Source organism: Polypterus senegalus, chromosome 3 (genome assembly GCF_016835505.1).
Source record: "Polypterus senegalus isolate Bchr_013 chromosome 3, ASM1683550v1, whole genome shotgun sequence".
NCBI classification, from domain to species: Eukaryota; Metazoa; Chordata; class Cladistia; order Polypteriformes; family Polypteridae; genus Polypterus; species Polypterus senegalus.
The window spans coordinates 39,470,867-39,494,258 of NC_053156.1; the positions used below are offsets into that span (position 1 = coordinate 39,470,867).

Sequence of the window (23,392 nt, forward strand, 5' to 3'; positions counted from 1 at the left end):
AATCCTCGAAGACCATGACTAAACTTTGGCTCCAGATCTAGCAGTTGTTGACCTAGCACTTGATGGAAACATGTCTCTGAGAGAGGAGATCCTCCATCTGAGGAAACACATTGAGACCCTTACAATGAAGAAGCAGTTTGGCAATCTCCGTTTGCTGGCTCAGAAAGAGACTTTCACTTTTTTACAAGGTAAGACGTCCATCAGACTCATGCTGTTATGTATTAAGCTTATATACATATTCCTCCTGTCCCTGAATAAAGTTTAATGACTAATTATTGAAAGTCTGTTTTTTTTTTTAAAGAAGCCAAATGTAATCACATATTTGTCCCATGTAAGTTCATAGTAGACAGAAGTTTTTAATACATCCGTATCTTACCTTCGTAATTGTGAATGTAGCTTGAAATATATAATTTAAAGCCCTTCTTCTTTTTAGCTCCTGATGTTTGGCACAATGTTTGAATAAAGAGACGCTCATCATTTATCATAAGTCTGGGCACATCTTGAAGCAATGAGGTGAAAAACGCCATAGCTAGTCTGGTTTGATGTCAGCTCCATAAATGCAGCAGCTGGCTGATGCAAAATCGAGAAGAGAGTGTGCATATAGCAAATTGTAGCATGGACTCTGACCATCACATGTGGACCTAAAGCTGCTGGCCATTCCGCCTGCAGTGCACTAGAACATTTGATACAAAATACCACAGCACAATATATACATAAACTTCAGCAAACAAAAATATTTAATGGGAGTTGTGGACTTTGGTCTATGCCAAAGAGACCACACTTTTATTACCAAGTTTAGTGGATACATAAACTATTCAGACCACTTCACTTTCTGCACTTTATTGTGTTGTAGATTTAATTTTAAGTGGATAAATTTGCCATTTTTGCCTATCAATCTACGCTCAATACATGTACATTTACATTTACTTGCTTAGCAGATGCTTTTCTCCAAAGTGACTTACCAAAGAAGTAAACAATCAAGTAACATTAGGCTGGGGGCTGTTTGTTCAGCAAGTATAATAGGAAAGGTGACAAAAGTAGATTGCCATAAGTGAAAAGATGTAATAACTCATATGTTTACAATCAATAAAGCAATTCAACTTAAACAAATAACCAAGAATATGAAATATCACGGCACAAAGGTTTTTTTTTCTTCTTTTCAATTAGGCATATATACACAGAACAGATGGGTCTTCAGTTGCATTTTAACACTAGAATTACCAGAACCAACGAAAAAACTTGTAAATCAGGCCCACCTTAAATCCATTCGCACCTCTCCGTCAGCATCTTTTGTCTTGTAAATTTGTCGATAAGCCCAAGCAGCAAGCAGCCTGCTACTGTATACCATCCCCCCACCACCTCAGAACAGGCAAGAAGTTCTCCCAGTTCCTGCCTTGATTGATTATTTGGGAGTGAGCTACCCAGAATTGTAAGGGGAAATCATTTGATGTGTGTTTTGTATCTACAACAATCTATGTAAACACATCGTTAAAACAGAAAAGTTTTTCATGTTTTAGTAATAAATGACAAAATGTAGACATGAACTGTATAATGTGTGAAGGCTGATGGCCAAATATCAAATAAACATTTTCACAAAAGGTATGATACGACAGTTTCTGTGGTGCTGTGGTTAGAACTGCCGACTTATAATCCTGATGTTGTGAGTTTGAAAGCAGCTCCCCGGCAAATGTACTGTTTTGAGTAGTGAGCTACTCTTATTGTTAATATTATACAATAAAAACATACATTTGATTCGTGTCTGTAAACGCCAGTGTAAATTTACAGTATAGCACTTTTAAAAGTTGGCGTTTTTTTTTTTTTCACTTTTATTATCTCAGTCATGATCATGATACAACACTCACCCCCACCCCAGATCTGATGCAGTTACTTTTTATCTGAAACTGAGAATAACTGTAGATGTGAGTGGTGTTTTGAGACAATGGAACTGGAAATTCTCTGATCTGGAGGGATAAAAGCTGACACACAAACGCTGGTGCGCTGGTGCTGGTGCAGGTACACGTCGTAAATGTAGGAAGGACGGTCCTTGGGTGTGTGGGAACTGTTAACATTTGAATCTGATGATTGCGTATAGCGCAGAACTGACCTCTCTGTACTATTCTTTCCTCTTCATGTCCTGGAGTATAAAAGAAACAGAACCATGCCCAAAAATGTAGAGGCTGCATGGGCAAGATAAAAAAAAATGTGGTCACTGATTACAAGTACAAGAAGGCATGAGAATGAATATGAATAATGTTGCATCAGTGCCACAATGTTTTCCGAAATGTACTATACAGGTCATAAAATGAGTTATTCCAAATTTCACAAATACATACTGTATGTCTGTTTTTTTTATCAGTCCGGCTTTGACATCATGGACCATAAGGTGCATACTAATTCAGTGTGAGCAGTAACACTTAATAAAATTTAATAAAAAAAAATGATTTCCCCTTACAATTCTGGGTAGCTCACTCCCAGATAATCAATCAAGGCAGGAACTGGGAGAACTTCTTGCCCATACTGAGGCAGTGGGGGGATGGTATAGCAGGCTGCTTGCTGCTTGGGCTTATCGACATATTTACAAGACAAAAGACGCCGACGGAGAGGTGCAAAGGGATTTAAGGTGGGCTGGATTTACAAGTTTTTCCGTTGGCTCTGGTAATTCTAGTTATAAATACATTGAGGGAGTCAGCAGTAGGAATGGAGGTGGGCAGCCCATTCCACCAATGCAGAACCACACACGACAAGAGTCTGCATAGGGACTCGATGCCACGTAGAGGTAGCATCAGGAGACGCTGTTCCTTGGCAGATCTGAATGGGCGAGAAGGAGCATAGAACTTCACCAGTCGTCTCCAAATATGCAGGTGCTGACCTATTGACTACTCTGTAGGCAGGCATCAGGGATTTGAACTTAATGTGTGCTGTTACAGGATGTAATGCAGCGAACTGAAGATAGGATTGACACGTATCTGCCTCAGCTGGTTAAATTCAAGATGGGCCGCTACATTCTGAATCATCTGCAGTGGCTTGATAACACATGCGGGTACTCCTGCCAGACCTGAGTTGCAGTAGTCCAGATGCGACAAGACCAATGCCTAGAACAGAAGTTATGTTGCATACTTTGTTAGAAAAGGTTCTGATCTTGCAGATGCTGTACAGCACAAACCTGCATGAACGAGAAACAGTAGAAATGTGGTCAGAAAAAGGTAACTGCTCATCAATTGCCACCCCAAGGTTCCAAACAGACCTGGCGCGTGTTAGCAACAGTGAGCCAAGCTGTATGCAGTAGAGATGGGGAATTGAGCAGACTGGCTGGCTGGGATCACAAGAAGCTCAGTTTTTGTCAAGTGAAGCTGTAGGTGGTGGTCCTTCATCCATGTTGGATATCAGTAAGACTTGCAGAGACTCCAGCCTATACCGTATTGTCCTGCGAGGGGAACCACAGGTTCAGCTTTGTATTATCAGCATAGCACTGACAAGAGAACCCATTAGATTGGATGATGGAGCCAAGCAAAGTGGTGTACAGAGAGAACCCATAATAACCCAGAATGACTTATGTGAAAAGTGTCTCCAGAAATGTTTGTAAATTTATTAAAAATCAAAAAATAAAAACTCATTCATATAAGACCCTTAATTCAAAAGCCCCCTTTTGCAGCAATATCAGCATTGAGTCATCATTGTCAAGTTTCTAGAAGCTTTGCACACTTAGATTTGCTTGGTTTATTCCATTCTTTCTGGCAGATCCTCTCAAAATCCGTTTGATTTGATGGGAGGCATCTGTCAAATGCTATCTTCAGGTCTTTCCACAGATGATCAGAGACTTGGCCCAAAGCCATTCCAGCATTGTCTTGGCTGTATGCTTTTGGTCATTGTCATGTTGAAAGGTGAACTGTTGACCCAATTTGGGGTCACATGCACTCTGGACCAGGTTTTCTCCAGGGATCTCTCTGTATTTACCTGCATTCACCCTTACCTCAATTCTTCCTGTCCTGGCCACTGAGAAGCACCTCCTTGGCATGATGCTGTCACCACCAGGCCTCATTTTAGGGATGATATCTGGCAGGTGATTAGAAGTTCTGGTTTTTGACAGACATAATGCTTGAAATTCTGGCCAGAACTTTGTCTCATCAGACCAGAGAATCTTTTTCCTCATGTTCAGAGTGCTTTAAATGTTGTTTGGTAAACTCCAAGCTGGAGATAGCCACTCTACCATAATTGCCTAATTGATGGAGTTCTTCTGAGTTGGTTGTCCTTTTGACAAGTTATCCATTCTCAGCAGAGAACTTTTGGAACTCTGTTAGAGTGACCATTGGGTTCTTAATCACCTTGCTAACCAAAGCCCTTCATGCCCAGTTACTCGGTATGGCTGGATGGCCCACTGTAGAATCCTGGTGATTTCAGACTTCTTTCACTTCATCATAATTGAGGCCACAGTGCTCCTGTGAACATTTAAAACTTTAGAAATGGTTTCATACTCTTGCCCTGATGTATGTCTCAACACAATGTTTTTGTAAGTTTGCAAACTTCTCTGAAGACATGGTCACTTGGTGAGTGTAAATTGATGGGCAAAAATGGCAGATTTATCCATTTAAAACACAATAAAGTGTGCAGAAAGTGATGGGCTCTGAATACTTTTTGAATCCACTGTGAATGTAAAATATACAAGAAACTCTCAGCAACCAATTCTCAGCTCAAACAATAATTATTTACCAATGATTACAAAATACCCACTTACAAATATTTAAAAGTCATTAAAATAACGATAGGTAACAGAACATATAAATCCCTCCAATAAACTGATGCGAATGAATTTTTGTATAATGAATAAACGTCACTTACAAATACGGATATCGTCAATTAGCTCTCACTGTGTCAGATGAAGGTACTTGCTGTATATGTTGTTGCTCTCCTGTGTAAGCCAAATTCTCATGAAACTCTGAGCACAAGTGCAGACAATGTCAGTCATTATCCAACCTGCTATATCCTAGCACAGGGTCACGGGGGTCTGCTGGAGCCAATCCCAGCCAACACAGGGCGCAAGGCAGGAACAAATCCCGGGCAGGGTGCCAGCCCACCGCAGGCAGACAATGTTGTTATAAATAAACAGGTGTGCCGGCAGTCTCTGCCCTTTCCCTTTTCTCCATTCACAAGTATATAAAATATTTGCACCAATATTTCTGACACAGATTCAACAAGGTAAATAACAACAACATTTATTTTTATAGCACATTTTCATACAAAGCATGTAGTTCATAGTGCTTTACAAGATGTCAGATAAAAAGCTGCAAGTAAAAAGACAATAATACATTATAAATAAATGAAATGCCGAAAATAATAAATAAGAATAAATCAATACTCACTTATACAGGTAGACAAGTAATAGACAAATTAGAGTCCTCAATTATGGATTAAATTGCTAAATTCATTTTAAGTCTCCAGTGACTATTATGATAATTCTGCTGCTATGGTCAGGTGGTCAGAGAGAAAGTTGGTGAGGTGCCTGAGAAAAAATTAGCTGAGGTTCCAAGGCCAGAAGGCCGCACCATCCCCACTGGACATTCTACCAAACAAACATGCTTAACTTGTTATTTATTACTTTTATGCTTCGTCCTAGAAGGTTAGATGCAATTTGTCTGGTCAATGGTTGGAATATCCAGAAAATAGAAAATATTCGTCAACTCTAGTACCAGCACCTCAACTGTTTGTGTGAGCCGGTTTACATAAATTCAAACAGGCTGTTACTGTGCATTAGCAGCTGAAATGTTAGGACCCTGTGACGGCAGGAAGGAAACCAGTACTCTTAGAGGGATGCCACAACACACACTACTCCCAAATGCATTAATAAAATCAGACAATGTAAGAACATAGATTTAAAACTGAATAAAATATGTGCTCCCACATGTTACTCCTCTACATATCATGGATTAAATGACCTTTATATTCATCCATTAACTGAACCTACATTATTCAGTTGTGCTGTCTTAATTGGCTGCTGCTCATCCCAGCACCCCTGGCAATAAGGCAGGAATCTACAGTACACTGGACAGAGTACACATTGAAACTCATTCACAAAAATTAAAACTAGCAGCTGCACTACACACCAAGATCACGGAGGTGACTGCAACGTTAGCTGCTGTCTAAATGACATGATTTAGCCATCCTGTTCATGTTCACACCTGCCTTTCTTGCAGGAGCATTGATACACAATGTTTTCTTTCAGCTTAAGATTCTGTTTGTTATCCCCATATTTCCCAAGGAGAAAACTAGCACTCACCCTGTGATCATGGATGGGATCAGTGGTGTCTCATAATAGCTATACCCTGATATGTACTTCTCCTGCACTACTTCTGTGCCACAATTCCTTCGGCCTCTATGATCTCAAGCAGTGGCAGTGCCAGGTTCTACTTTCAAGGCAGGTTACTGCCCAGTTTAATTCTCTTAATGAAATATTGGAAAGACAAAAAACACTTAAGTGAGGAGATCTAGAATTAGAGATATTAGAGAATGTCTTAATAGTAGCAATATTCTAATGTATCCCCTCTGTAGGTAAAAAACAGTTAAATGTCTTGAAGTCTCCCCATTAGTTTTCCTCTGTAAGTTAGCGATAGGAAAGGGTTAGCATTTGAGAGAATATTCTGCATCTTAACATTAGCAAAGCCTAGGAACTGGTTATAGACTTTCGCTGCACCAAAATGCGTCCATGTCCTGTGACTTATGAAAGAGTGGGTGTAGAGGTGGTCCATTCTTACAGGTCCTTGGGGGTCTACATTCATGACAAAAACTGTATAACCAATGGTGGAGTAGACTGTTTTTCCTTAGGAGACTGCGTTCCTTTAATGTATGAAGTGACATTTTTCACATTTTCCATATCTCTGTGACAGCAAGTGTGATTTTCTATGCTGTGGTGTGCGGAGCTGTTAATGTCACTTCAGGAGAGGCCCACTGAATCATTAAGCTAATTACAATGGCAAGCTCAGTTATAGAATGCACTCTGGACTCACAGGAGGTCGAGGCAAAGGAGAGCTTTTAAATAAAACTAAGTGCCATTATGAACAATGCTGTACATCGTCTGCCTGACACAATAAAACTGAATAGTTTCAGCTAACAAATTATTCAGCAGACGTGTGTCAAGAAACACAACTGTAGCTCCTTTTTACCAAAACAAATACGTCTGCATAATGCCTCACTGGGACTGTGACAGAAAAGTCAGAATTTTTCTTTCTTTTGAATTTTTTTGCTTTGTAGTCATTCTGGTGTGTGTTCAGACCAAAGTGTGTGTGTATATATGTATTTATTTATTTACTTACCTACTTATCTACCTGTTTATTTACAACCTTAAATCAGAAAATGTTGGGATGGGTTAGGGTTATGGAAAATACAAATAAAAGAAAGAAACACAGTGATTCTTAAATGTACTTTGTTGACTTTCATTTAATTGCAGACGGTATGAACCCAAGATATTTTATTTTTTGGCATGTTTTTCATTTCCATTTCTGCATTTCAGGCCTGTAACTCATTCCAACAGAAGTTGGGACTGGGGCAAATTAGGGCCAATAATAATAATGCATTTTTATTTATATAGCGCCTTTCCCGTGCTCAAGGCACTTACAGAATATAAGAAAGAACGGCAGGGTATACAGTGTATAGCATAGTACAAACCAAATAAATAAATAAAGAAGATTAAGACAGTAAATTCAGAGAAAGCCTAACAGACAACACAATTGATGGTCCAGCACACACACACACAGGTTATATGAGCATCTTGACATAGAGGTAAACTGAGAGAAGGAGAATGAAGTCAAGTAAAGCTAAAAGCCTTCCTGAACAGATGAGTTTTGAGCTGTTTTTTAAAAGAATTCATGGAGTCAGCTGACCTGATTAATTTCGGTAGGTCATTCCAGAGTCTGGGCGCTATACAGCTGCAGGCCCTGTCACCCATGGAGTGTAGATTAGTGTGGGGTACAACAAGATTGCCAGAATCAGAGGACCTTAGTGGGCGGACAGGCACATAGTGATGGAGAAGTTCACTGATGTAGTTTAGCGCGAGGTTATTTAAGGCTTTGTAGGTTATTAGTAGGATTTTATATTCGATTCTGTAAGACACAGGGAGCCAGTGAAGATGGAGCAGGATGGGTCTTATGTGCTTGCTGCTGCTGGTTCGAGTAAGGACTCTTACAGCTGAGTTTTGAATAAGCTGGAGCTGTGATATAAGATTAGAAGGGCACCTGCCAACAGCGAGTTACAATCATCTATGCAGGATGTGATAAAAGCATGGACAAGTTTCTCAGCATTAGAAACGGAGAGGAAGGAGCGAACACGGGATATGTTACGGAGGTGAAAGTAAGAAAGTTTCTTAATGTGATTTATGTGGGAAGAGTAAGAAAGGGAGGAATCAAAAATGACACCAAGATTCTTTGCAGTAGAGGCAGGTCTGATGAGATCACTACCAAGATGGACTGGGAAGGAGCTCATTTTATTAAGTTGCATTTTAGTCCCAATTTGCAGGAGTTCAGTTTTGTTGCAGTTTAATTTTAAAGAGTTCTGCTCCATCCAGGTTTTAATTTCACTAAGGCAGGTTGTGAGCTGAGAAAGCTCTGATGAAGTTCCACTTTTAACATTGAAGTAGAGTTGAGTATCATCTGCATAAAATGATAGCCCAGTCCATAGCTACGAATAATATGGCCAAGGGGAAGCATATAAATACAGAAGAGAAGAGGGCCGAGGACAGAGCCCTGAGGAACTCCTTGTGTGACTGGCGCTGAGCTGGATCTGCTGTTGCCAAGACTAACAAACTCTTGCCTATCAGTCAGATAGGACTTGAACCACTGGAGGGCAGTGCCAGAGATACCCAGCATGTTCTCCATTCTAGACAGTAGAATGTCATGTCTGACAGTGTCAAATGCTGCACTGAGGTCTAATAGAATTAATATGCTGGTTTGTCCAGAGTCTGCTGCCATAAGCAGATCGTTGGTTACCCGTAGCAGAGCAGTTTCACAGCTGTGTCGCGCCCTGAAACCAGACTGAAAGGGTTCCATCAAATTATTAGACGTTAAGTAATTGGTGAGCTGGGAAGCTACAACACGCTCAAGAGCTTTTGACAGGAAAGGTAAGTGGGAAATAGGCGGAAATTGTTAAGATTGTCAGCATCAAGACCAGACTTTTTAACATTGGGGTTACAGAAGCGATTTTAAAAGTGAGCGGCACAGAGCCAGTGTCAAGGGATGAGTTTATTATTGTTGTAACAGTCGGGATTATGGCATGAAGGCAGGATTTAAGTAGTGTGCTGGGAATGGGGTCCAGTACACAAGTAGTCGGCCTCATCTTACAAAGCAGGTCATTAACAAACGCAGATGTGACTGGTGAGAACTTAGAGAAGGAGCTGGATGGAGTGGGAAAACAGGGAGAGATATAAACAGATGATGTATTTATGTTAGTTGAATTATTTAGATCTTTAATTTTGTTACAGAAAAGTGGATGAAATCCTCACAGACTTCAGTAGAAGAGGTAGTTGGGCCAGATGCAGGTTTGAGTAGTTTATTAACTACAGAAAACAAAACCCTTGGGTTATTGTGGCCACTTTCTATTATTCTGCCATAGTGGGTGTTCTTAGCAGCAGTTAGTGCTTCTTTGTAAGCTCTTTGGTGGACAGAGAAAGCCTGGATGTGCACGGTGAGGCCAGTCTTACGTGACATTCTCTCAAGACGTCGACCAGCTGCTTTCATAGATCGCAATTCTGAGTTATACCAAGGAGCTGAACGTTTAAAGGAAACCTCCTTATGTTTTAAAGGAGCTGATTTATCTAATGCTGAATGAAGGACTGAGTTATAGTGGTCAACAAGACTATCTAGTGTTGATGGAATAGGTGCAGACAGTAAAAGATCAGAAATGGATCCAGAAAGGATAGAGGGACAGATATTTTTAAGGTTTCTGTGAAAAATACTACTTTATGGTCAGAGAGTCCCAATCAGTGCTGTAAATATTGGCAACAGATAGTCCAGAAGTACAGATCAGATCCAATATATGACCACCAGAGTGGGTGGGGAAATCAACATGTTGTGTCAAGTCAAAACAGCCCAGTAAGGATAGGAATTTATTTCTCAGTTTAGATGTAGTAATGTCAGTATGGATGTTGAAATCACCATGAAGGATAATTCTCTGAGAGTAAGAGCTTAGGTGGGTTAAAAGTTCAATCGGATCAGATAAGAAGGATGCATTGTATTTTGGGGGACGATAAAGAACAATGAGTGAGACAGGACCTGCTTCCGTTATTAGTTTAAGAGCCAGACACTCAAAAGACAGTGGACAGTCAATTGGGATTCGTTTGGTATTTAAGTCTGCTCTGATAATTACCGCTAGCCCACCTCCTTGTCTAAAGCTGCGAGGCTCTGTATGGAAAGTGAAACCAGGTGGAGTCGCCTCCGTGAGAGACGTCAGTTCGTTTGGTTTTTGCCAGGTCTCCGTTAAACACAGCATATCAAGTTTGGTGTCAGTGATGAGTTCTGACAGCACCAATGCTTTGCCATTAAGAGATCTCGAGTTAAACAGAGCATTATTAGTTAATGAGGCATCTTTTTGCACAGAGCCGTGATCAGGGTTTATTTCCACACAATGTAAATTTGGCACACTGACACTTGTATTTCCAGGGCCATTAGAAGGAAAGCTTATTCCTGAGCAAATGCTGCTGGTTGTCTTTTCATTCGCAGCCCGGCGGTGGCGGCGACCAGACCCGCGATGTATATATTTCGGACGCTGCAAAATACCGGCGTCTTTTAGGATGTTCCAATCAGACCATTTGCTCTGGACAAACTGTTTAATAAGAAGGAGTTTGTCATGAGAGTATTTTAGCATGATACTTGGCAATACTTATCTGAAAAGCAGTGGAGAAGCAGCACAGCATAGCGGAACCATTTGGAGTAGATGAGATGAACGGCGATAGCAAAGCAGCAGAAAGCATAGCAGGAGGAGGTAGCAGGATTTGCAGGTTCCAATATACAGCCACAAACAGTAACGCTTGATAATTTCATGCGTGATCGCCCCGGAGCCATAAGCCAGGTTAGTATGAGCATCAGATCAGATCCCAGTCATACAGTACTGTAAAATGAATCGGGTCATAGCGAATATAATCACGGAGACAGATCATCCCGAGGTCATAGTTTGCCAGGTACAAAGAAATGTTCGTAGGTCTCGTCCCGCGATCCACAGACTGAGCTGTTCCCAGTAGAGTCCATAAAATCTGTAAATATTAAGCCAAATCCATGCAATTCAAGTCGGCTACATCCATGAACTATACGTACAATAAAAGAAATAAAACAAGCTTGAGAAAGTGTAGAATTAAGGCGAATTTTGCGAAAAGTGTTGTTATCAGGGAGGAGCGGCAGCAACTTGCATGCGCCAGCGTCCCCTCACCTGAGTAATTAGTAATTAGTAATAATGAGGGTAAAATAATTAAATAAAGAAGTGATTTCAAACAGGTGATGTCAACAGGTGATTCTAATCATGATTTGGTACAAAAGCAGTATCCATGAAAGGCTGAGTCTTTGAGGAGCAAGGATGGGCAGAAGATCATCAGTTTGTCAACAAATATGGGAGAAAATTTTGGAAGCCAAATAAGCCATGTTTCTCGAAGAAAGATTGTATGAGATTTTCATATTTTTCCCCCTACAGTGCATAATATTAGTAAACAATTCAAGGAATCTGGAGGAATTTCAGTGTGTAAAGGACAAAGGGCACAAGCCTAAGCTGAACACCTATGATCTCTGATCCCTCAGACGGCACTGCATCAAGAACTGCCACTCATCAATAGCTAATAGAACCACATGGGCAAGGGATTACTTTGGCAAAACTTTGTCAAGCACTACAATAAAGAGTTACATTCACAAATGGCACTTAAAACTTCACTGTGCAAAAAAGAAACCTTATGTTAAGCATGTCCAGAAGCAGCATCGACTTCTCCAGGCTCAGGGGCATCTGGGATGGACCCTCACACAGTGGAAACATGTATTGTGTTCAGATGAATCAGTATTCCAGATATTTTTTTGGAAGAAATAGATGCCATTTGCTCTGGCCCAAAGATGAATAGAACCATCCAGACTGTTATCAGCAACAAGTGCCAAAGCCAGGGTCTGTCATGGTATAGATTTGTGTCAGTGCCCTTTTAGAGCAACATATGCTGCCTTCAGGACGACATCTTTTCCAGGGACATGCATGCATTTTTCAGCAAGACAATGCAAAACCACATTCTGCATGAATTACAAAGTCTGTGGATAAAGAGGGTGAAGGTACTGCAGTCTTGACCTGTCCCTAATAGAGAATGTGTGAAGATTTCTGAAATGAAAAATGCAACAACGACGACCCTGTATTGTTGCACACTATAAGACGTGTTTTTTGGAAGAATGGGATAAAATAACACCTGGAAACGCTTCATTGCTTGGTTTCCTCAGTGCCAAAACATGTTGTGAGAAGGAATGTGACAATACAATACAATGTAATACAATTTATTTTTTTTAGCCCAAAATCACACAAGGAGTGCCGCAATGGGCTTTAACAGGCCCTGCCTCTTGACAGCTCCCCAACCTTGACTCTCTAAGAAGACGAGAAAAAACTCCCAAAAAAAAACCCTTGTAGGGAAAAAATGGAAGAGAACTTGGGAAAGGCATTTCAAAAAGAGACCCCTTTCCAGATAGGTTGGGCGTACAGTGGGTGTCAAAAAGAAAGGGGGTCAATACAATACAGTACAATACACAGAACAGAACAAATCCTCAATACAGTATAAAAATAAAAATTTTACAAGTATGGAGCAGAATTTAACAGTAGATGATATCACATAATATGATTTGGATTTGTTTAGAGTCCTGGAGACCTCAGCCATCAGTCTGCCTCCCCCATTTGGCCATTCCACAGGTGAAACATTGCTAGGCCAGCCAATCCGATGAAAAGGCCCCTCTACCCCATGATTCCTGCGATCCTCCATCAGGGATGACTTTACCTTAGGCAGACAAAACAACTTGGCAGTAGGGCAGTGGCACCAAGTGCCACATTTGAGTACTGAGAAGAGAAACAAAATAGGTGAGGGTTAGTATCCAATTATAAATGTCATGTTACTTATGTTTTAGTGCTAATGACTAACAACCGAGATGCAGTCTGTACAGTTAATCAGCAGCTCTAGTCAGGACATTACAAACTGGTGAATGCTTTACTGTCCCACCTTTTTTTGGAACAAGTTGCAGGCCTGAAATGCAAGAATGGATGTACTGTATATTAACAAATGAAATAAAGTTGCCCAGACAAAATATCTTGGAATCATGCAGTCTTCAATGAAATAAATGTCAAGGTAAATTTAGGAATCACTGTGTTTTTTTTGTACAGTATTTTCAATACTGTCCTAATATGTCTTGACATGCAGTTATATTTATTTTTAGAGCTTCTGTAAAAAGACAAATATTCTATCTGTCTGTGTTTCTGTCTCCATTCCTGAGAGTCTATCTACTATATAACAAAACACTAAGCAGTTAGTCAGAGCAATCTGATTGGTCGGTTTGGCTTTGCTGTGATTGCTCAGTTTGACTTGGGTGAGGCGATGAAAGAGGAAGTGCGAATTAGAGGAAAAGTAGAGGCACACAATGAGAGAGTCACCTTCAAAGACAGAAAGTATAAAACCAGACCAGAGGCGCCTTGAAAGTAATGACAGAGTCTGAGAAGAAGGTTTTATGGGAATGTGCTTGAGAGAGTGGGCATCGGTGAAGGGAGATTCTCACACACACAAATACAGAGGAAAGGAGCTGAAGGTACACGTAGGGCAAGAGATAGCAAATATTTTTAAACAATTATATTACCTGTCTTCAACAGGTAAGGTGGCTAGTAAAACAATAAAGTATGTAGATGATTTGAAGGAATGAACATCAGGAACTGAAGCTTGAAACCTTCAGAGCCAGATTGTAGATGAAGGTTGCAGTTCTCCTAAACCAGAGTGATGAAGTGGGGTGGTAAATGGTAAAAACAGAGTGAGGGATTGGAATTCAAGATTTGTGAGATCACAGTATTCAAGAAGAGCAGCAATGTGAAAGGGACGCGATAATATAATATGGTGCTATGATGAAGTGGGGCACCAGACATTACAGGGCAGTAGTTTGAAGGTGAGTGCTGCCCCACCGCAGCTATGAGAAATCAAAGTAATCAATAACAGCCATATTTCTGAAATAAGAACAACGAAGAGAGCCTCCAAGCCTAATGGAGCCTTAACTTCATCCTTGAGTAAAGAGAGTGAGGAGTTAGGGTGTCAATCCCGAAGACTACAGTGGTAAACTGGAGAAACTGAAGTGAAAAATTGAAGCACCTCACAAATAAGGCCTAACAATAACAAAGGCCCATATATGACAAACTACAGTAAATTAATTGAGAGGCAGGGATATAGTCATGCTTTGGCCAGTTGGGGCAAAAATAAGCAACAAGCTTAAATAGCTACAGCTATGCTAAGGAAAGGTTAAAAATATTTAAGTTGGCTAATTATCAAGTAGCTAAAAAAGAAGAACAGCAAAGCAGCTTATTCTATTAAAATTCATAATGTACCACTGCAGAGATTCGTTCACTCTCCTAACGATTTAAATCTTGTTTTTACCGCTGTGTCAAAGCAGACTGTAGACATCAGCAGCTTTTTCACAACAAATTATGTATTGCATTTGTTACATTTATTTATGACTAGATCATGCAGGCACGCTCACATTAATGCTATTTGGAAACAAACTCATGTTGGTCATCAGTGTTGAAAAAACTTGGCATGGTCATACAGTGAGAAAAATTCTCTTTCCATGGTGAACAGAAAAAAGTTGAGGTGCATTTGAGTTAATGAAAAATAATGAAGCTGAGAATTTTTTCTCTTTTAAAAATGAAAAGTACCCATTTGTGACATTTCATCAGGCAGTGCAACTTCACTGTAAGGCTCCAAGAGGGTGTGGTACAATGATCAACTCTGTGCTTTGTGTTATTAGGTCTGCTATCAGAACACATTTTCATGTACCATAACAAGTATTCACAGTTCACACCCTTGAATATTTTCACATTTTATTATTATTCAACCTTTGATTACATGTGGATTTAATTTTTTGACTCTGATCAGCAGAAAGAGTCTTTAATTTCAAGGTGAAAACAGATCTCTGCAAAGTGCTCTAAATTAATTACATCTATAAAACAGAACAATTGATCACATAAGTATTCACCCCCTTTAAGTCAGTATTTGATAGATGTACCTTTGGCAGCCACAAAAGTCTTAAGAGTCTGTGTACATAGGTCTCTGTCAGCTTTGCACATCTGAACGCTGTCATTTTTCCCCCATTCTTTTTTGAAAAACTGCTCGGGCTCTGTCAGGTGTCATGGCGATCCTGAGTGAACAGCCGTTTTCAGGTTCAGGCACAAATTTTACAATTGGATTGAGATCTAGATTCTGACTTGAATACTCCAGCACATTCACATTGTGCTTTTTAAGCCATTAATAGTAATAATAATAATAATAATAATTCTTTACATTTGTATAGCACCTTTCTCACTACTCAAACACTTCAGTGAGTGGGTAGCCACTTCCCTCCACCACTAGTGTGTAGCATCCACCAGGATGATGCGACGGCAGCCATTTTTGTGCCAGTATGCTCACCACACATTAGCTGTTAGGTGGTGAAGTGGTGGGAGAGATTGCCAATTAGAGACAGGGGATGATTAGGTGGGCAGAATGACTAGGCCATGGTGGGCAGTATAGCCAGGACATCAGGATACACCCTGTTCTTTACGAAGTATGCCCAGGAATCTTTTATGACCACAGAGCATCAGAACCCTGGGTTTATGTCTCTTCCAAAGGACAGCTTCATGTTTACAGCACAGTGTTCATGTCATTGCACTGGGCCATTGTGATCCACATTCAAACCACAGGGTTAGCGCCCCCCTGCTGGCCTCACCAACACCTCTTCCAGCAGCAATCCAAATTCTTTCCAAGATGGTCTCCCATCCAAGTACTGGCCGGGCCTGAACATCCTAAGCTTCAGGTGGATGAACTCTTCAGAAGTGCAAGTGGTATGGCTGCTGTGCCATACCACAGTGTCATACCAAATAATTATTAATTTTTATTATTTTTCTCCGTGTAAGTTGGCCCACCATACTGGCTGAACACAAGCTGGACTTTTCACATACAGATGCATCTTAAACACAATCAATTGAAATCCCAGACAGATAATCTCCAAAAATCGTGATATATATGTTAAGATATTAAAAGGAGTGAATTCTTATGCATGCAGTGTTATGTTTTGTATTTTTAATTAATTTAGACCACTTTGCAAAGAGCTGTTTTCACTTTGGAACTAAAGAGTGTTTTTCTGTTGATCACTGTCAGAAAAGCCTAATTAAATCCTCTGTGATTCAATGTTGTATAGCAAGAAAATATGAAACTTCCAAGGAGGAGAATATTTTTAGAGGCCCTGTAGTTTTCAAGAAGACAATTGTAACTTCTTAAAGTCATTTTCATCCCCCCTTCTTTTTAAACTGACTGTTGTCACACTCTATGTGTCTTTGCTTGAATTAATGTGTCACTAGAAGCAGGGTTGTCTTTTTTTTAAATGCAGCAAAGAGAAAGGAGATGGGGAAACATTTCCTGAGCTAATTGTAGATTTGTCAGTAATACGATGAGAATTATCAAAAGTGTTTTTCCATTATAAGTAACAACTCTCAGGGAGGTATTATTTTCAATTACATTCAAAGTAAGTGAGAGATACATAAGAAATTTCTGTGGTGCTAGTTATTTATTTTGCTGCTTTTATGCTCTTGTTTTAGTTTTCCTTTTTATTTTCTTTTTCATTTGCCACATAATGCCAGTTTATCCTAGTTTTTCCCTTTTGGTCACCAGTATATTTTTTCATTACAGATAGAAGCTTCTAGTTTGCAATGATGAAGCGCTTGCACTATGTCTGAGGTGAAAATAGAAGTACAGGTTTATTTAATAAGCAGAAAAATGTGACAAGGCACCTGGAGCAAATACGCTGAGAAATGTCATGGCTGGTAGCAGGAACCTTTAGAAAAAAAGACTATGAAAATAAAACAGTAACAGGGCATTACCTAGTCCATGACACAAAGTGAAAAGCTGCATTATAGAAACAAAATGGACCCACCTTTATATTTGTAGGCCCACATTAATTATGAATCCTGGCTACTTACTCCCCTTTTTATAGGAACTCGTTGTGTGAGAGGATAGCGAACAAGAGAGGCTGCAAACCAATGAACCACAGTTAGAAAATAATGTTTCATTCCAAATCACCTAAACTAAATTAAAGGGAGACTCTCATATTCGAGTCACAAGAATAAAGAAGGACTGAAACATTCATTCATTGATATTCCACTGCTTATCTGAAACCAGGTCATGGAGTTATCAGTCTTAGCAGTGAGGCCCATACATCCTTTTCCCCAGGTGTACCCTCCAAGTCACACTATGGGATACAGTATATAATCCTCCCAGCAATACCCGGTGTCTTCATCAGGGTCTGCTCTAAGCTGTTCGTGCTTGTAAAACCTCCACTGGGAGGTATCCATATCAGATTTCCGAACCACCTCAACTGGCGCTGCTCTGAGCGTCTCCTGAACGTATGCGCTTCTCACCTTTCTCTCTAAGGAAGAGCCCAACCAACCTGTGGAAAAAGCTCATTTCGGGCACTTGTACCCGCAATCTAATTCTTTTGGTCATTACCCAAAGCTCATGACCATTGGTGAGAGTAGGTACATAGATTGACCGGTAAATCAAGAGCTTCACCTTCTGTCTCAGTTCCTGCTATGCCGCTATGGACTGAGATAGCAACCGCATAACTGCCCTCACCGCCCTTATCTGTCTGCCGATCTCACCCTCCCTTTCCCTAACTCATGAACAAGACCCGGAGGTATTTAAACTGCTCCACTTGAGGCACTGACTCACCTCCCACTTGGAGTGAACAATCCACTTTTTCCCTAAGGATCTTGACCTCCAATTTGGAGGTGCTGATCCTCATCCCCTTTGCTTCACACTTGGTCACGTGTTGGGGTTCATAGCCTAATGAAGCCAACAGAACCATGTGTTCCGTAAAAAGCGGTGACACAATTGTAAGGCTACAGAACCTGACCCACTGCTCTCCCTGGCTTCTCCTTGATATCCTGTTCATGAACGTCACAAACAGGATAGGAGACAAAGCCCAGCCTGGGAACAGTGCTGATGTTTTTTCGTGTATTTGGACACTTCTTCTTCTTTCAGCTGCTCCTATTTGGGGTTGCCACAGCGGATCATCTTTTTCCATATCTTCCTGTCCTCTGGTACACTCCATCACCTGCATGTCCTCTCTCACCACATCCATAAACATTCTCTTAGGCCTTCCTCTTCTCCCCTTGCCCAGCATCTCTCCTCTGCACATGTCCAAACGAGCAAAATTTCACCTCTCTGACTTTGTCTCGCAACCGTCCAACTTGAGCTGACCCTCTAAAGTACACATTTCTAATCCTGTCCATCCTTGTCACACCCAGTGCAAATCTTAGCATCTTTAACTCTGTCACCTCCAGCTCTCACTGTGGTGATATAGGGAACATATAGCCCTTATTAGAGTGACAATGTAATTCAGAAAACATGATGATTCAGAGTTATGAACTGGACCTAAAAAGTGAAAGACCCATGCTATAAAGTTAGCCCCTAAGTTTACTAAATTGGATAGAGGAAAAATGATTCTACCGATAGGACCAGACCTGTCTGGTAAAGTACAGTTTTGAAATCTATATGACCAAAGTGATAAAGTAAGGATCCAAGTGTAAGAGAACAAAGTGGGACAAATTTGTGTGAGGGTGATGAATGAGGTCTCAGCCAATGGATCCACAAGTACTGTAACGCTCATCCTGTATGAACCGAGTGATAAAGTGGAGGTTTATATGTGAGACAACATATTCATAACATGCAGTGGTACATGAGTTTCACTTGTGGGACCAGAACAATATAACGTGTCTGTAGGAGTATTAAAATGAAGATGGGCTTCAACCATGAGAGGACATAGCAATAATGATCTAGAGTAGCTGAAATGGCAAAGAAGACTTGTGGAACTAATTGATAAGCGTAGGGCTTCAAGCAGGACAGAAAATAATAATAAACTTGCAAAACTAAAGTGGTGATGAAGTGGAGCTACATCTGTAGGACTAGGATAATGAAAATGGGCTAAAAACCTGATTGAGTAAAGTAATGAAGATAATGGTCCACTTGTAAATGATGAGGGTGAAGCTAGGGTTCAAAACCAAAGGCTGCAGTTTCACGAGAGCTGTGTCCGTAAGAGTGACTACTCAGAAAGCATAACTCTTGGGTGGTACAGAATAGGAAACAAGTGCTGCATTTGAAAGTAGCATATAAATAATAAGAAGCAAGAAAAGCACAAGAGAATGAACGATTGCTAATTTTGCTTGCTTGATGAACCACTTTAGCTTTCACCCTATGGCTACCTCTTGGCATCTGTAGATTCCTTTCTCTGCCATTCGCCTTAGTTTTTATAATGAGCTAATTGGCCTGAAACACATGGTGCTGCAGTAACAAAAGGCCAACCTGCACATGATTGGCACAGCTGGCCCAGTCATTGTGGGGGATCATGGTGTGAGACTCACCAGGCGGACTCTTGTTTTTCTGAAGGTGCTGTCTCTTGGATGAGCAATTGGTTTTAGTACCTACTCCTGGGGTATTTATGATAAGTTAACTAGAAGCATGGAATATGGTGTTTTTGATGCCCTACAGACTTTTTTCGAGTCTCATATGTTCGTCAGATGCTAATTATTAATAAGACACTGTAAAAATAATCACGCTAGAATAATAGATTAAAAGGCTGGGTGACTACTGGCTGACATGTTCCTCAGCTTTGAATATCGAGGTTTACTGTTGGGAGTTGTGTAACAACATGTTATTAACAGTGCTTACTTGTGAACAAAGAGCACTTTGAAAAAGATGACATGAAAAAGAAAACATTAAGTTTTTGATGGGCTGGCATAAACACACAGAAAAAAAATGAACATTGTTTAGGCTTTGAAAAATTTTCTTCCGAAAACCAAAAGGATTCTACAAATATAAAAACTGTTTGGAAAAGCAATTAAAAAGAGGTCCCTACAATGTAAAACTAGTCCAAGGCTAAGGAGGTCAGAATTGATTGTCTGCGAAGCTGCGCTGTTTTTCAGTTGTAAATGATGAATTTTTGTGATAATTATGGAGGAATTTGGCCGGGACTGAACTTGCGGGGAAATAAAAAGGTCAGAAACGGTGTCAGCCTGAGCCGGCGGTGGCCTGTTGAAAGGCGTTTTGTTCTTTTCTGGTGTGGAGGAGGGTAATGCATCTTTACGCCCGCATGGGTATGTGTGTTTGCCTTTCAATTCAGGTCTCTCTCCTTATCCCGCTCTTGAAGATCTGTGCACTGACCTAGTTTCGCCTTGTCCAGGCCAGCGGAGCGCAGCTCTGGAATTTTACAGAGGCCCGCTTGCTGTGCTCTGCAGCAAAGGGAAGCAGATTAGAAAAACCGTGGACAGGCAGCCAAGCTAAAGGGAAGACGCAAAGGGATCAGCCGCAAAGGCGGCTCTTTTATTTGTTGTGGAAAGCAGCCACCCAAGCTGAAATTCTTTCTCAGTGCTTTTTTTTCACCCTCTTTGACTCAGCAAACCTCCTGTGGTGCAGTAGGCATCAAAACAATCTTCTCCTGGACTGATCTTTTTTTTTTTTTTTTGCGTCTTGTCCTCTCTCTGACAGAGCAAGAGTCTGGTTTTTGAACATTAATCAGTAGATCTGCTGCTCCTCAAAAACTGAAGTGACGTAGCACCCATTTCTGTTCCAGAAGGGCCCTTGTGTTTTCCCAAAACTAGTATTCAATGGGTAAGGTTTAATTCATGAATAATTGTTGAGATGCTAGGAAATACACATCAATCCATTCATTATCAGATGTGTTTGAACCAGTGTAGGGTGTTGGGGCATGAGTCCAGAGTGTTATGTGGTGCAGTACAAAGAAAAGTAAGAATAACTGAATAAAATTTCTTGAAAGGGTGAAAGTGGGGCCTTAGACTGTATAACACACCCCAACAGCAGTAAAATAACAGCAGATAAAAACAGATTCTGAAGTGAATGACGTCAGTTGTGCTCCAGGCGCATACCACTCACATGTACTCATCTGCTACACAATTAATTATTTCAGATCACCTCCACTCAAGTAAATAGACATGATTGGCAATGCTAAGCCTGTGACTGGCACACAATGTATCAGCGTCTGTCTCCTATCAGTTTGCTGTTTCCATTCGCTTTAGCTGTATATTTAAAGAAGTGACATGTTTTTCTTTTCTTTCTGTAGATACTGGGGAAACAGCATGGTGTCCACAGCAGAGACAACCGACACGGGTCATCCCGATGCTCTCATCTCACACTTGAATGATCAGCGTCTAAAGGGTCTTTTTTGTGACATCACCATCATTGCAGGGGACACCAAATTCAAGGTCCATCAAAACATCTTGTGTGCCAGCAGCTTGTACTTCAAAGACCTGCTCAGCACTTCCACCAGGCGTCCCACTCACCTGTCAGAAAATATCTTGGAGCTGCCAGAAGTGAAGGCTGACATTTTTGCAGACATCCTCGATTACATTTACACTTCTAGGGTGTCTCTCAGAGGCCCTAAAAGAACCAAGGATCTGATCAAAGCAGGGAAGAAGTTAAGAATTCCATTTTTGGAAAAGCTGGAAGAGGAGCCTGGCTTTAGAAGTGGCAAAAAGAAAAAATACGACTTACCCAGCTCACCGAGCTCACCTTGCCTTCCCTGTGCCCTGTTTCCTGGAAATAAAGACGAGAATATGTCATTGAACTCTTCACATGTCAGACCTGATGATGCCAATGACATGCAGTGGAAAGCGACAACTGCAGAAGAAAACTTCAGGGCCTTGATACAACCACTGTCTCCTATAGACCTAACAGCTTCAGCTAGGAAAGATTCTGAACTTCAGCCATCTTCCTCGCCCAGTTCTCCTTTGCAGAGTACACCTAATGAACTTCCTACTCACAGCTCTTTACAACCTTTGACTTCTTCCACCCCTTCTGTATTGGTTTCAGATCCCATGGATACTGAGTGTGCTTCAGTAAGAGACAGTCCTATTTTTAAGGCTAAAATACCAAACTTAATGACTGTTGAACCTGACCATTCCACCACAGAAACAGCTAAGATTCTGTTCAATTTGAGCACAGGAGTATTCCAAGGAAACAAAGTGAGCAAAGAAACCAGTAACCAAAGTGGAACTGGTAGCGTCCCTTCCAAGGAGAGATCCAAGGTCCCGTGTCCAGACAATAATGGCACAGAGTTCACTATAAGCCCTTCACAACCAAGTTCAGATCCTGTTCCTGTTGAGAGACTTTATTGTGGACTTTGCAACCGTTCATTCAGCTCAGCATCTTCTTTAAGTCTGCATATGAAGCTCCACCGATCTGGGAGGGCACTGTCCTGCAAAATCTGCAGTAAGGCTTTTATTCATAGCAAAAGGCTACAGTCACATGAAGCTTTGTGTGGAAGAACGCAACACAGTTCAAACATAGTAACTATGGCCAAAGATGAAGAATCCCAAAATACAGGTGAAAAAAAAGATGGAGAAGATGGAGATCAAAGCATCAAGGAGCCCAGGGAAGATGAGGAGGAAGAGGAGGAGGAGGAAGAAGAAGAGGAGGGGGTGGTGGCTGAGGAGGATGTGGAGATGGAAGATAAAGAGTTAAAAACCCCAAAACCCCTATTGTTACCTGGAAAGACTTCCAATAAGAAAGGTCGCAGTTTTTTAGTAAGACATCGAAACTTCCAAAGGATGGACATGCTTCCTGAGGAGGATCACTTTGTGAAAGTGGTTGATGGGCACATTATTTACTTCTGTACAGTCTGTGAGCGGTCCTACATGACACTTTCTAGCCTTAAGCGTCATTCCAATGTCCACTCCTGGCGTAGAAAATATCCTTGCCGCTACTGTGATAAAGTCTTTGCTCTTGCTGAGTATCGCACCAAACATGAGGTCTGGCACACTGGTGAGAGACGCTACCAGTGTATCTTCTGCTGGGAGACTTTTGTGACTTACTATAATTTGAAGACACACCAAAAGTCCTTCCATGGCATTAATCCAGGACTCATCACAAGTGAGAAGACACCCAATGGTGGCTACAAGCAGAAACTCAATGCCCTTAAACTTTACCGGTTACTACCTATGAGATCACAGAAAAGACCTTACAAAACCTACAGCCAAGTTCTTTCTGACAGTATTCTCATGCCATCTCAGAATATATCTTCCATCTCCTTGACAGCCTCTTTAGATAATGAACTTCCAGTAACCCCAATGACTGAGGACCAACAATTGTATGCGGTAATGAAGAACAACCCAT

The 23,392-nt window shown here is 40.9% G+C and overlaps 1 protein-coding gene across 1 annotated transcript in view; it reads left to right on the plus strand.

Annotated features, from left to right (window-relative positions):
* The window catches only part of zbtb4 (zinc finger and BTB domain containing 4), a 58,011-nt gene that overhangs the window by 21,924 nt on the left and 12,695 nt on the right, over positions 1-23,392 (plus strand). Inside the window, 2 exon segments of the mRNA XM_039746997.1 lie at positions 20,750-20,872; positions 21,342-23,391. Of these exon segments, the coding sequence (XP_039602931.1) occupies positions 21,358-23,391 (2,034 nt within the window). The 5' untranslated portion in view covers positions 20,750-20,872; positions 21,342-21,357.